Raw genomic sequence first — 15,510 nt, forward strand, 5'->3', positions numbered from 1 at the left:
GTGGGACTTTAATGACAGCAAGCACTGTCCAACAGGGTCCAATGAGGAAGACAGTAAAAATCAGGAAACTTGCTGGGATGATGTGAGGCATGTCAACTTTCTGATTTTCTTTAATGAAGTTTTTAAAGTCTGGTGCCTTCTCCTGGATTAGAGGAGAAAAGCTGGAATGTTAATATTTTCTTTAACTCCCTGCCCTGCCTCCCATCCACCAAGAGATACGGTTGCAGAGGGGGAAAGAGCCACGTGCCCCTTGGAGAGGAAGTACAGAATCAGTGTCCCGGGGTGGCGCATTCCTACAGGGGTCCAGCAAGGGAAAGTCCAATGACGGGCCTCAGGGACAGGAATCAGGGTCCCGCCTGGTGGGACTAACTCTGTCCCCACAGAGCTCAACTCACTGGCATCTCCCCGGCATTGCAGTCCTCCGTGAGAACCTCGGCTGCCACAGCTGTCTTCTCCGTGACAGCCCCAGCTCCTGGGCACGGGTCCTCTGGGTGGGTGCCCTCCTTGGGGTCCCTGGCCTCGAGTTGACCTGCCAGCATCCTGGTTGGGAAGGGAAGGGTTATGGGGACACTTGAATGCAGCCCTCCTACCCCGTCAGTGTGGGCTGAAGGCCCCAGCCCCAAACTAAGGGTGAGCAGGACCCGCAGCCGCTCTTCTCCCCCTGGACCATGTGCACATTCCCAAGCCCAAAGCTGACCAGGTGAAAGGACACCACAGACAGAGGGACTGAGCTGTCCACACCTGGCTCTCCACCATCCTCCGTGGAAAATGCTTTAGATCCTAGAAGATCAGCCTGACACCTAACACACTCCAGTCATCCAAAGAGGGGTGTGAGTGGGGTGTGAGCCGGTGTGAGTGGGATGTGAGTGGGTTGTGAGCAGGATATGAGCGGAATGTGAATGGATGTGAGCGGATGTGAGCACGATGGTCTCAGGGTGTGAGTAGGTGTGAGTGGAATGGTCTCGGGGTGTGAGCAGGTGTGAGTGGAGGGTCGCGTGAGACACCGAGGGAATTCTCAGCCCTTTAATCAGCACCCACCTGGAGGGGCACAGGCAGACCCTCCACTGTGTTGAGTGTGTGTCTTGAACCATCAGGGTGACATTTGTGAATTCATGGTGAAGATGTGGAAAGGAAACACCTTTTTATAGGTACAGCATTTATGCCAGTTCTAGGAAGCTCACAGCAATTAGAAAACAAAAACGAAAGAGAAAAACGCAAAGCTTTCCTGCAAGCCTGCAGGGTCATCTCTGAAAGCTGCCTCCACCCCTGCCTTGCCCTGTCCGTTTTAGGAAGCCAGTGGCCCCCAACGAAACCCCGACTGTTTAATTCATAAACTTCTAACTGTGTGAGAAGGAGCAGTTTAACCACAGTGATCGGAGAAATGCTATTTAAAAGAGAGTCTCCTGATGGAAGCGAATCGAAGGTCTAGAGCAAGACCTACCAGTAACCGGATCACTGCCATTCCTTCCCCGCGGGGACTGGGAATGTTTCTGCGGAAGTGGGCTGGGGTCGCGGTCCTCACAGCCCTGAGAAAGCTCCTTCTTTCCTGCTCCTCCGAGGGGACACCCAGTGTCCTCGGCCCCAAACTCATGACCCCCTCAGTCCAGGGAAGACCCTTTCCTTCAGCCCCACTACCAGACCTCGTCACCTCACCTGGTCCCCAACAGTCACTACTGCCAGGATCAGATCATCTGGGCCATGTCCCCACAGTTGTCCCCAAGCCCTCCTGCCTCATATCCAGAGACCAGAGAGCAGCAGACAGTTCCAACGGACTTTCTGTCTTAAAGGGGCATGAACGTCTCACTCAGCGTCACCACTGTACCAGCTCAGATAATAATTAAACATCCCCAAACCTGCAATTCTAATATAGAAGCTCATCGTCAGTGGAGTCCATCCATCCACAAAGGACATTGGAGAGAGTCAAACTACTCCTCCAAATTGACAAAAACCATGTGTTTTATATCCAGTCTTCAATACGCAACGTGTAGTAAGAGCTCATTTCTCTGAGCATACATTCTTGGAGAAATACAAACTTTCTTTGGATATCAAACTATTTACTAGAGAAAACATTTTTATGAAGAGAAAATAATATATGTGAGTTTAAATAGGAGACAGGATTCAAAGTTTCATCATTTCACTAAATGCATCTCCATCTGAATTGTCCGTGTGATTTTTGTGATAGAGAAGAGAATGAGGAGCAAGCGAGAGTCGATGTTCCTGTTAAACCCTGGCCGTCCTTCTCATCCATGGTGCTGTGTGTGGAGAACACACACCTGGGGCTCACCTGAGCCTGCTTGGGACGTGTGTCACTCGGATAGTTCTGCCAGCGATTCGCATGCAATAGGCAGTAAACGCCGACGTCATGAATGAATGAAGAAAATACTACAAAGAGGAAACAGAAGGCACTTTTGTCCCCGTGTGTCATTCTAACTGTGGGAGTGTGTGTGTGTGTCCTGAGGTGTGCGAGTGTGTGTGTGTCCTGAGGTGTGTGAGAGGTTGTATGTTTGTCCTGAAGTGTGTGAGAGTTTATATAGGTTTCTGAGGTATGTGAGGGGTTGTGTGTGTCCCTGAGGTGTATGAGGTGTGTGTGGGTCCTGAGGTGTGTGAGTGGTTGTGTGTGGGTCCCTGAGGTGTGTGAGAGGTTGTGTGTGGGTCCTAAGGTGTGTGAGTGGTTGTGTGTGGGTCCTAAGGTGTGTGAGAGGTTGTGTGAGTCCTGAGGTGTGTGAGAGGATTGTGCGTGAGTCCTGAGGTGTGTGAGGGGTTACGTATGGGCCCCTGAGGTGTGTGAGGGGTTTTATGTGTGTCCTGAGAAGTGTGATGAATTGTGTGGGTCCTGAGGTGTGTGAGGGTTTGTGTATGAGACCCTGAGGTGTGTCAGCATTGTGGGTGAGACCCTGAGGTGTGTGAGGAGTTGTGTGTGGATTCCTGAGGTGTGTGAGGGCTTGTGTGTATGAGCCTGAGGTGTGTGGGTTCCTTATATGGGTTCCTGAGGTGTGTGAGGGGTTGTGTGTGTGTCCTGAGGTGTGTGAGGGGTTGTGCTTGGGTCCTGGGGTGTGTGAGTGGGTGTTTGTCCTGAGGTGTGTGAGAGTTTATATAGGTTTCTGAGGTATGTGAGGGGTTGTGTGTGTCCCTGAGGTGTATGAGGTGTGTGTGGGTCCTGAGGTATGTGAGTGGTTGTGTGTGGGTCCTAAGGTGTGTGAGTGGTTGTGTGTGGGTCCTAAGGTGTGTGAGAGGTTGTGTGAGTCCTGAGGTGTGTGAGGGGTTATGTATGGGCTCCTGAGGTGTGTGAGGGGTTTTATGTGTGTCCTGAGAAGTGTGATGAATTGTGTGGGTCCTGAGGTGTGTGAGGGTTTGTGTGTGGATTCCTGAGGTGTGTGAGGGCTTGTGTGTATGAGCCTGAGGTGTGTGGGTTCCTTATATGGGTTCCTGAGGTGTGTGAGGGGTTGTGTGTGTGTCCTGAGGTGTGTGAGGGGTTGTGCTTGGGTCCTGGGGTGTGTGAGTGGGTGTTTGTCCTGAGGTGTGTGAGAGGTTGTGTGTGTGTCCTGAGGTGTGTGAGAGTTTGCGTAGGTTCCTGAGGTATGTGAGGGGTTGTGTGTCCTGAGGTGTGTGAGAGGTTGTGTGAGTCCCTGGGGTGTGTGAGAGTTTGTGTAGGTTTCTGAGGTGTGTGAGAGTTTGTGTAGGTTTCTGAGATGTGTGAGAGTTTGTGTAGCTTCCTGAGGTGTGAGAGGTTGTGTGAGTCCCTGAGGTGCGTGAGGGGTTGTGTGTGTCCTGAAGTGTGTGAGAGGTTGTGTAGGTTTCAGGCTTTGCAGCTCCCCTCCTGAGCCTCAGCCAGGCGGCTCCCAGGGCAGGGTCCCCCCATCCCTGTCTCTGCTGCAGCTCTCTGTGTGTTGCTCTTCCCGGCCTGGCCAGGACATTTTCTTCATTGAGTCTTCCCCAGATTCTCACCCTGCAGCAAACGCGTGCGGCAGCAGGTCAGGGCGGAGCCTCCGGGGCGTTTGGACTGTGGGGCCCTTCTCTTCTCTCTGATAAGGCCCCGGTTTTCTGTTCAGCCTCGCGGTGCCTTTGCCGCATTTCAGGCATGGGCTTCCAGGGCCCTCTGGTCTGAACATTCTGTAGAGGAAACCACGGCACACCTTTCACTCATCTTTTAAAATCAGAAGCCAGTTCCTGAGCTGGCTGCTTGGAGTAGCAGCAGATACACTTTTTAAAGTAGCTTATGTGTTTAAATTTCTGGTTCAAAGGACTACTTCTATAGTGGTACAGACCCTGACAAAAGAAATCACCTTTTCTAAATATCATCACTGCAAATGGGCAATATGACCTGGGAACTGGTGAGATGCCATTGAGATTGGAGCCCACCCCACCGGAGCTGAGTGAATTCTTGGATGACTAAATGTCGGAATAAGTTAGGGAGGGGTGCATGTCATCCAAAGAATGACATGAGCTCACTCTGTGCCTCAAGTGACACAGATCATAGTAGATTCCAGCGAAATACTTGCAGCTGTGTTGAGTTCCTCAAACTACCACAAAATTCTTATGGCAAAACTTGTGAGAGGTGGAGATAAAGAGTGTGAGCCCTGTGATCGAATCCAAATATGAATTGTAAAATATGCCTTAATACTATTACCAGTAGCTGTAGTGTACAATGATAGAACCAAAAGATAAAGATTTTCAGCCGGGCATGGTGGCTCATGCCTGTAATCCCAGCACTTTGGGAGGCTGAGGCGGGCAGATCACGAGGTCAAGAGATCAAGACCATCCTGGCCAACATGGTGAAACCCTGTCTCTCCTAAGAATACAAAAAAAAAAAAAAAAAAGCTGGGTGTGGTGGCACACGTCTGTAGTCTCAGCTACTTGGGAGGCTGAGGCAGGAGAATCAGTTGAACCTGGGAGGTGGAGGCTGCAGTGAACCAAGATGGCACCACTGCACTCCAGTCTGGCGGCAGAGTGAGACTCCATCTCAAAAAAAAACAAAACAGATAAAGATTTTCTACTCATTTTCTAGTTGTCCCCTCAGTGGTGCATTTCAGCACACTCAAAACTCCATGTTTCTTTTGGATTTTATGAGCTGAGTCTGAATGTTATAAGTGACACACTCCTTTTTTTTTTTTTTTTTTTTTTCTTGTGAGACAAGGTTTTGCTCTGTTGCCTAGGCTGGAGTGCAGTGGTACCATCTCGGTTCACTGCAACCTCGACCTCTTAGGCTCAAGCAATCCTCCCACCTCAGCCTCCCTAGTAGCTAGAACTACAGGTTCACACCACCACACCCAGCTAATTTTTGAATTTTTGGTAGAGACAGGTCTCGCTATATTGCACTGGCTGGTCTCGAACTTCTGGACTCAAGTGATCCACCTGTCTCAACCTCTTAAAGTGCTGGGATTACACACTCTTTAAACATGTTCTCTGTACAATATTTCATAAAGGTTGAGAATAAGGAAAGACATTGCCCCTTTAAGCAAAGTGGTAAGGCAACATATAAAAACTACTCAATCCACAATAGTGAGAATTTCCGTTAATTACATTCTAAAGTTTTTTTGTTTAAAATGAATTGAGGGAGTACAGTATGCTCTTCAAGATAATGAGCAGAGAAAAATGTCCAATGATTGCTAGCCATCCCAATAATGTATTTACTCTACGTTGTGTCATTTTGTTTTTGTAGTAGGACCCAACTGATTAGAAAGGAAATTACATAGTCAGTGACCAGCTGAGACTGAGTATGGACAGAGGAAGAAGCTAACTTACACCTAAAGAGACCTGAAGTCAGGAGACATTTCTAGATAAACCCCTCAGCCAGATAACATCAATCCATGACTTCCAATACCATTGCTGAAGAGGTCACAGAGGAGAGAGAATCCTGAGAAGATTTTTAAAATCTGAAAGTTCTTGTATTAAAAGAAGTGGGAAGTTTCTTGGTATGTGTATGAAGCCTAAGATTGAGATAGTGGTACCGAGGGTGGCATGATACCACATTGAGGCTGGGAGTTTTATTTCTTTTAAGTCTTTCTGTAGGTATACCTCTGTGGGTTCCTGCCACTTCTAAACCATAGTTATAAGGCCAGTAAATACATAAAACAATCTTCCTACTGCTCGCAGGCACCATGCTCTTCCTAATAGCTCTATAAGAACCCTTTATTGCTCGTGACCCTGTGTCCACATTATGCTATCTGATTATTCATAATTTTTCTCGGATCTGCTTGATATGAAACATGGATACAGCCATATTTGAAGGAACATGTTATAGGAAAAGAAACCCCGACCTCGGAATCTGAGGATTTGTATAATTTGGACTTTACACAAAATAATTATGTAATTTTGGGCAAGTCCCTTAATACAGTATTTGAACTCAATTTTATTGCCCCTTTTAGGTCTAAACTCTCAGCTGTGAGTACTAATTTGTGGCGTGATGGTGAGGTGAAATGGCAGAGGCCCATGGCACATCATTGCAGAATATGCGTTAGACTTTCACAAGTCATCAGTCATGAATTTCAGGATCTGGCTGCTTGTCTTCATGGGAGACGTCAGGTACAGCTTGCAATTAGCTAAGGGGTTCATCTTACAATACCTCTAATTACTGCTTTAGCTAAAAGCCCCCATGAAAGACACAAGTTTACCGCATCATATGAACCCATGGTAAATATTTTGTGACCTGATACTTATCCAGTCAGTGCTCTGTTAGCCAGAACTAAATAGTTGCCAGAAAAATGAAAACTAATATTCATAATACTGGTCTTGAAATACTACAAAATCATGGGACAAAATCAGCTAGTCGGGAGACTGGAGTGGGAGGATCACTTGAGCCCAGGAGGCAGAGGCCGCAGTGAGCTGAGATTGTGGCACTGGACTCCAGCCTGGGTGAGTGAGTGAGACAATGTCTGAAAAAGAAGGAAAAAGAAATAAAGAAAGAAAGAAGGAAAGAAAGAAAGAGAAAGAAAGAAGAAAGAAAGAGAGAGGTAGGGAGGGAGAGAGGGAGGAAGGAAGGAAGGAGAAAGAGAAAGAAAGAAAAAGAAAGAAAGAGGAAAGAAAGAAGGAGAGAGAGAGAGAGAAGGAAAGAAGGAAGGAAGGGAGGGAGGGAGGGAGGGGAGAGGTTTGAAGAGGCTCACTCTGCCTGAAGACAGGAAGGGACCAGGAGCCGAGGAGCTCTCAGCCCCAGAAAGGGCAAGGAAGCAGAGCCCACCTCCAGCCTCCAGAACGAATGAGCCTGCCAGGGCCTGGGCTGTAGCTCCACGAGACTCAGCCAGCATTCTGACATACAGAACTGTACGAGAACACGATTGTTGTTTTAAACCACTACGCGTCGGTAATTTGTTACGGCAGAAACTCTTCTTAAATGTGCATTTCTAGGCCTTACCCGTATAAATTCGGATTCAATAGTCCCGGGCTGAGAATGTGAATTTTTAACAAGCGCCCCAGGTTACTCTGATGAGGTGCCAAGAATAACACTTTAAGAAAACATGGCTGACAGTAAGCAGCAGAAATATGAAGAAATAACCAGCACTACTAACTCTGCACGGACAGAAATGCAGGTTCCAGAGATTGATGAGGCTCTGATGATGAAGGGGCATCCGAGCCAGGATGGGTCTCACATTTCCAGCCAGAGAGGAAGGAGGAGGCTGAGTGGCTGCACAGTGGGGAAGCCCGCAGAGGGGAGAGTCTCCTCTCGGATGCACTGGGTCTATGGCATGGCTGACCAGGTGCCCTAATGCAGGAGGCATCGGAAACCGTGGGCTCGAAGCTAAGCTATAAGCGGCGCACTGAAGATACAGAGTAAGAGTTCGCTGCACAAGTTTGATAGTCAAGGGGGAAAAGTTAGATCGGGTAATTGGAGTTACGAGGAGAGCAGAACGGGGCAAGGATTCCAGTACTGGAGAATGTCTGGTTTACTGTAGCCAAGATATTTTAGTTTAGGGCATAATTTAAAATGCTCCCTTGACTCCTCCACCCCATGGAAGGTCTCAGGTGGAGGGGTCCAGCTAGTCCTGAATGAGGTCCTCTGTGACCACCAGCTCCTCTTCTCTCCTTCCCTCTGCCACAGTGAAGCTCTCTATTGTGGGATTTGGGCATATGAGGGGCAGGCCCACCTCCCCTAGATGTCACCTCTCTGCCTTCTGAGTATCAAGTCAGTCTCTTTCTCCCTAAGCCTCCCAAACTGTGGGGACTTACGTGTCAGTGTCATTTCAGTTGTTGTATGATTATAGATACATGAAAAAGGAATATTTAAAAATTGTCCTGACCTCCCTCCTCCGGACCCCTGTAGGAACCCACCACTTAACCACACAAGGGCCCGACTCATCGAGCATTACAGCTTGGGGAAGAAACGCCAGCCGCGAGCCAGAGAAACAAAAACGAGGGGCTGTCCCTAAAATGCAGGATCCAAGGGCCTCGAGCTGGAGAGAAATCAGGCAGCACCTCACAGAATCCAGGCTCACAGAAAGTCTGTTTCGATCAGAATTTAAAACAACCCTCTTCATGCTGCAACTCTTCAGGCCACTGACAAGGTGACAGGATCACACTTTGTACAGGATACAAACATATTCCCCATGGGTGGACAAAACGACCCCGTAGCCCGTCTACACCAAGGAGCTGCACCTGTGCCCTGTGTAGCCAGATGCAATTTTCTATTATCGGAAAATCCACTTTAAGTTGTTCCTTAGCAAATTCTTCCCAAGTACTGTTTCCTTTCCTCAATTCCTGGCCTAGCAAGTCTAGAAAGAAAACAAAAAGAATGTAAAATGTTCTTGGTTGACTTTACTCTTAATTACTAAAAAGCAAACAGAGAAAATTAAAATCAAACACGTGCAAAAAATTCTTCTAGAGCCTTGCACACAATTCCAGTTCTTGAAATATTTCATAAAGCAAAGCTAATGAAATAAACAAAGACGTGGCTGAAAGGATATGCATTGTACTGTGCTTATGGAGCTACATTGCTTACTGCATCTCTCGCTCCACCGCCGCCGGGCTCATCTGCCAGAAGCCTGTTCCTGAGCTGATTGGGGTTCTGGTCCAAGGGTCCCAAAGAGCGAGGCCCAAGCTCAGGAGGACAAAGAACGACCACCTGGAAAGTGGCAAAATCTGTAAAAAAATAAAATCTGAGTGGGCCCAAGGGGCACCTGGTCTCAAGAGCAAACGTGTCCAGAGCCTCATGTCCGGAGGCCCAGCCCGACTCCCTGGCTCTTACAGCCCCGACGCCCAGAGACCATCCCAGCCCGACTCCCTGGCTGAGACTTCCCGCCCCGATGCCGTGAGATCGTCCCAGCCCATGCTGGGGTCAGTTTGTGCTGTTATCTTTTTTTTTTTTTTTTTTGAGGAGTCTCGCTCTATTGCCCAGGCTGGAGTGCAGTGGCGCTATCTTGGCTCACTGCAAGCTCTGCCTCCCAGGTTAAAGCAATTCTCCTGCCTCAGACTCCTGAGTAGCTGGGACTACAGGCGCCCGCCACCACGCCTGGCTAATTTTTTGTATTTTTAGTAGAGACGAGGTTTCACCATGTTAACCAGGATGGTCTCGATCTCCTGACCTCGTGATCTGCCTGCCTCGGCCTCCCAAAGTGCTGGGATTACAGGCGTGAGCCATTGTGCCTAGCCTCGGGCAAGCCTATTAAAAACTTCCTAGTGTGCCTCCTCATTTGCACAAGGATGTGTGGTAAAGGGTTAGTTAACTCAGCAGGCTTGGGGTGTCCAAACCCTGCACATTCAGAGAAAGGTCTGGCCCTGTCCTTCTTCCCAGAGGATACCCTTTGAGCCCTTGGATTATCTTGCTTGATAAGAGTGTTTATGTTTACCTGCGGCCTCCAGCCATGGCCAAGAGTTCATGGAGTTCATGTTAACAGTGATTTATGTGGACCCTAGAGCCACACTACATCAATTTGACCTCTGGGATAGCTGGACTGGGTGACTAGGATTAGCCAGCGGAATGATTCAGGCCTATGTGACCGGCTCCCAGGAGAAGCCCTGGACCCTAAGGCTCGGGGGCTTCCCTGGCAGGTGGTGTTATGTGCACACTGGCACAGTTGTTGCCGACAGAATTAAGTGCATTGGTGTCTCCTTCAGGTCAGGACGGCGGGCAGCTCACAGCTGGCCTCTCCTGGACTGTGTCCCAAGCACCTTTTTCCTTTGCTTATTTTAATCTGTGTCCTTTTGCTATAATAAACAGTAATGTTCTGTGAATCCTTCTAGTGAATCATTGACCCTGAGGGTTGTTGGGGGCGTCAGACACAAAGGGGATAAGGACACCTGCCTTGACTGCCTCAGATGGGCCACAGGGAGCTGAGATCCAGCTGTCACAGTGAGGCCATGCAAGTCTGGGGGTTCTTATGACACAGAATTCTAGTGAGGCAAATAGTACTTTCAGACTGAATAAAGGAGGGGTGTTATTCACTTCCAACGTCTGTCATCTGCCGAAAGCTACGTGCCCTCTCCACGGAAGATACAGGGGCAGGATCTCCCATCCACAGCAGGCACACAGACTCCCAAAGGCCCTGTGCACAGAGCTCTGGATTAGGAACAGATTCCCCCCCCACCGCCCCCCGCCGCCGGGGAGAGCCCCACACTGCCTTTTCCTCTCAGGATGCCTGACACCATTTAGGGTGGGATGTGGGAAGCTGGCTTCAGGATCAGACCTGAAGACAAGTAGCTGACCTGGGGGTTGAGCCAGGGCTCACACCTAGGCCCTTCTCCAGGGGGGTTTACCAAAACCAGCCCCATGTCCTGTAGACCTGACTTTTGTCAACACACACATATATCCTCCCCTTATGCACAGGTGTTTATGTAAAAGCAATGTATGTTTATATGCCAAGGTGACTTAAAAATTACAAAGTGCGGTACAAACATGTTATTTACGTTGTGATGAGGATGACAAGGTTTGGATTTCATGCTGTGTGTAATGATGTCAGTTGGAGTTCTTCTTGGGATAAAGGAGGGCAGGCGGTCAGCACTGTTCCTGTTCTGTGAATCAAGGACCTTCGTTCAAGCAGTCCTTACTGGACACCTGTGTCCTCATCCTTGCTAATACGCCAACCAGCCACACACACTGCACCACAGAGTCCCTGTGTCATACCAGCCCTGCAGGCACCTGTTTCTTGGCACCAAGTGTCTTTCATGAGTGTGAACCCATCTGATGTTAGTGGCCAGTGGGGAAAATGCCCATGGGAAGTGGAGTGTCGGGGCAGCCCGAGCCTGTGGCCTGGCCATTCTGCACAGTGAGTTGCGGCCAGTACGTTATGTGCTGATGCAATTCATAGCTGCTCAGCACGACTCTGCCCAGATTCCGTTTATTATCCTACTAAATAATTATTTTCATTGTCTTCATCTTTTTAATTGCACTACTGATGTCTCTATCTTAAAATCTGAAGAAGGCTCTCTCCACGGGGCAGACTTTGTCATTTACAAGCTAACTGGTGAGAAATTGAAGGGGAAAGTGCGATCACGTAAGTGCCTTTGGAAGACCACAATCCGGATGCACAATCACTCAATTATAACTTGGTGGGAAGGGAAGCAGGGAGGTTTGAGGAGGTGAGAGGCGAGACTCTGGTTCAGAAACCTGTGCTCAGGCCTGAGTCCCTCTCATTGGCCGGGGATCTTGCAGAAGACACGGCCTCTCTCTGAGCTCAGTTCCTGTATCTGCAGGGACCATGACCCATCAGCCAGTTGATATGAAGAGTAAATGGGGGAACCCATGGGACAGCGTGCAGGAAACTCCAGAACGCTGCATATTTCTCTGCATTTTGTGTGTATGACAAGCCATGTGGGGGTTGTTATTTCCATCAAGCACTAGATGAAATCCATTCTGCTCGATTCTATCTAGTTGTTGCCTTCCTAGAAACACAGGAATAACCTGCAGCACCACCCCCTTCCGTTCTGTGGCATTGGCACAATGAAGGAATCTACTTTTGTGCTTTTACACATTGAACTGACAGGTAAGGTCAGGCATCGACTGTCACAGGGGCCAGTGGAGAGGTAGGAGGGACGCCCACATTCGATGAATCCTGCATCACGGTGTTGGACTTCTTGTTCCACGGTGTTGGACACTAAACTTGTTCACATTCAATAACTTGAGCACGAATAAAGGCAGCTCACAGTAATAACACCTGATGGATACAGGCCCTGTGCTCTGCTCTAAACACTGCTCCTGTTACCCCTACAAGACATGGGCCCTGCATTTCACAAACATGAATTCTGAAGACCATGAATAACTGTTCTGGCCCAGCTCTATTGGGCCCTAACTCTGTGCCCGGGGTCGGGATGCGGGTTGTGTTTGGAGCCCATTGCAGATGTGGATTCGTCTGCTCCACGCAGGGTGCTCTGACGTACTGTGTGTGGCCTGGAGCTCAGAAACCTGTGCTGGACTCAGTGCCTGCAGACGCTGCCCCTGGGTAGCTGTTTTCCAGGCGTCAGGAGACATGCTCCAGAGGCTCCAGAAGCACAGACGGATCATGAGGTCAGGAGATCAAGACCATCCTAGCTAACATAGTGAAACCCTGTCTCTACTAAAAATACAAAAAAATTAGCCGGGCCTGGTGGCAGGTGCCTGTAGTCCCAGCTACTCGGGAGGCTGAGGCAGGAGAATGGCGTGAACCCGGGAGGCAGAGCTTGCAGTGAGCCGAGATCGCGCCACTGCACTCCAGCCCGGGCAACAGAGCGAGACTCCGTCTCAAAAAGAAAAAAAAGAAGATGAAAAAGAAAGTGATGGAGAAAATGTTCACTATGGAGTCTCACATGTGGGTGGTGTCCGGTGCTGAAACTGAAAGAGGCTTCAGTTTTGTATGTAATATATACAAGGGTGAAAATAGTTTACATCACAAATCAGATTAAGGACAATAAATGTATAGGGAAAAGAGTTAGCAGGTTGCTATATAATTAGACTAGTCAAATTGTGTTTCAACAAAAATCAGCAAAAACATTCTGTGAGCATCAACTGGTTATGTGGAGTTCATGATAGAGAGTGCAGCATATCTTATTATTTGTAAGCTGTATGCTACATATCCTTGATATCAGCAAAATTTACAACAAACTTACATCTGTATTTATATGCACATGTATTTTGGGAAAGCTATTGTTAAACATTTAAGTGTACCACTATCATGGCCGGGCACGGTGGCTCATGCCTGTAATCCCAGCACTTTGGGAGGCTGAGGTGGGTGGATCATGAGGTCAGGAGTTCAAGACCAGCCTGGCCAAGATGGTGAAACCCCATCTCTACTAAAAATACAAAAATTAGCCAGGTATGATGGGGGGTGCTTGTAATCCCAGTTACTTGAGAGGCTGAGGCAGAGAATTGCTTGAACCCGGGAGGTGGAGATTGCAGTGAGCCGAGATCGCACCACTGCACTCCAGCCTGGGGGGTGACAGATTGAGACTCCGTCTCAAAAAAAAAAAAAAAAAAAAAAATTAAAAGAGCGTACCACTATCTACATAAATACATACACTGAAAATGCATAATAACTTCAGCTGCTCTGATACCAAACGCCAACATCCATGAAAATGTCCTACAAGAGAGGGAGGGAGCCGCATCAATTGCGCTGACGACCCTGGGCCGACTGTCCTAAGATCTGTTAGGTCTGTGATCTGGGAGGGCCCTGGAGATCCTGAGGCAGCAGGTGAGGCCTGAGGCCTGGAATCCCGAGCCCAGCTAAAACTAAAAACTAAAAACTCTTAAGTGTAGAGTTCAGTGATACTCACATTCTTGTGCAACCATCAGCACCATCCATCTCCAGAATGTTTTTATCTTCTCAAACTTAAACTCTATACCCATTAAACAGTAACTCTCCATCCTTCCCTGCTGTCCCCAGCCCCTAACAACCATCATTCTGCTTTGTCTCTGGATCTGACTACTCTAGGAACTTCGTATAAGTGGAATCTTACAGTATTTGTCATTTGGTATCTGGCTTATTTCACTCAGTGTAATGTCATCAAGGTTCATCCCTGTTGGAGCATGTGTCAGGATTCCCTTCCGTTGTAAGGCTGAATAATATTCCATTGTACGGATATACCACCTCTTGTTGACTCATTCATCCTCTCGTTGACTCATTCATCCTCTTGTTGACTCATTCATCTGTGGATGGGCACTTGGGTTGCCTCCACGTTTGAGTTATTGTGAATCATGCTGCCGTGGACGTGGCTGTACTGCAACTGGTTTTGCATTTATTTGAATAGGTGGATTTCAAAGGTACAAAAGACCATCCTGTGAAGCGTGACTCCCTCCCAGCCCATCCTCCAGGCCTCCTAGAGTTTTAACCACAAGCAGCCACGGTCACCAGTTTCTTGTGATCTTTCTAAGAGTATGTGAGCATATGTGCTATGCCATGGTAGAGGCTGGACGCGGTGGCTCACGCCTGCAATCCCAACACTTTGGGAGGCTGAGGCAGGCAGATCACCTGAGGTTGGGAGTGAGACCAGCCTGGCCAATACGGTGAAACCCTGCCTTCACTAAAAATACTAAAATTAGTCGGGCACAGTGGTGCGTGCCTGCAATCCCAGCTACTCAGGAGGCTGAGGCAGGAGAACAGCTTGAACCCAGGAGGTGGAGGTTGCAGTGAGCCAAGATCATGCCACTGAACTCCAGCCTGGGTAACAGAGTGAGACCCTGTCTCAAAATAAATAAATAAATAAATAAATACAATAAAATTAAAAATCTAACAACAGTGCCCTGGTTCCCATGATCTCACAGTCCATCCAGGGAGACAGACTTGTAACCAAATGCCGTGATTACAACCAGCTCAATGGGAGATGAAGAAGGAGGTGTGTTTGGAAACCTGGGAACTGAGGAGGGAGTGGGCTCTCAACCTTAACATGGGCTGCGGGAGTTGGGCAAGAATCAGAAACAGATTATGTAGATGATACTGGAACTGTGTGGTTTCCCATTTGCAAAAAAAAATTAAAATTATATTTTACAATGTTAGTATATTCTGAGCATTTTAAGAAGTCCACTTTGATAAAAGGAAGAATGTCTATCTTCCTTGTATATATATCTATTCCTATAGAATACCCATTTGTGTCTTAGTTTGTAAGAGCTGCCATAACGAAATACCATGGACTGGGTGGCTTAAACAACAGACATTGATTTTCTTACAGTTCTGGAGGCCGGAGTCCAATATCACAGCATTGGCAGGGCTGGTTCTTCCCAAGGCCCCACTACTTGTGTTGCAGATGGCGGCCTTCTCCCTGTCCCTTTCCTCTGTGTACATAGATCCCTGGTGTCTCTTCTTCTTCTTCTTTTTTTTTTTTTTTTTTGAGATGGAGTCTCGCTGTGTCACCCAGGAGAGCAGTGGCACGATCTCGGCTTACCACAACCTCTGCTTCCTGGGTTCAAGCAATTCTCCTGCCTCAGCCTCCCGAGTAGCTGAGATTACAGGCACACACCACCATGCACAGCTAACTTTTGTATTTTCAGTAGAGACCATGCACCATGTTGGCCAGGCTGGTCTCGAACTCCTGGCCTCAGATGATCCACTCGCCTTGGCCTCCCAAAGTGCTGGGATTACAGTCTCCTCACCTTGGGCAATTTAATCCCTCTTGACT

General features: G+C 48.2%; 1 protein-coding gene across 3 annotated transcripts in view; it reads right to left on the bottom strand.

Annotated features, from left to right (window-relative positions):
* Positions 1 to 15,510, bottom strand: part of CFAP298 (cilia and flagella associated protein 298) — a 38,036-nt gene that overhangs the window by 6,777 nt on the left and 15,749 nt on the right. For 2 of the 3 annotated variants that reach the window (XM_063601300.1, XM_034948132.3), the window contains 3 exons: positions 8,930 to 9,069; positions 3,946 to 4,110; positions 396 to 540 (listed from right to left, as the gene is read on the bottom strand). In XM_063601300.1, the coding sequence (XP_063457370.1) occupies positions 396 to 540; positions 3,946 to 4,110; positions 8,930 to 9,069 (450 nt within the window). The remainder of the gene's footprint in view (positions 1 to 395; positions 541 to 3,945; positions 4,111 to 8,929; positions 9,070 to 15,510) is intronic. The other variant, XM_034948133.3, reaches the window with a different exon arrangement.

The sequence above is a fragment of the Pan paniscus genome, chromosome 22 (genome assembly GCF_029289425.2).
Source record: "Pan paniscus chromosome 22, NHGRI_mPanPan1-v2.0_pri, whole genome shotgun sequence".
Classification (NCBI taxonomy): Eukaryota; Metazoa; Chordata; class Mammalia; order Primates; family Hominidae; genus Pan; species Pan paniscus.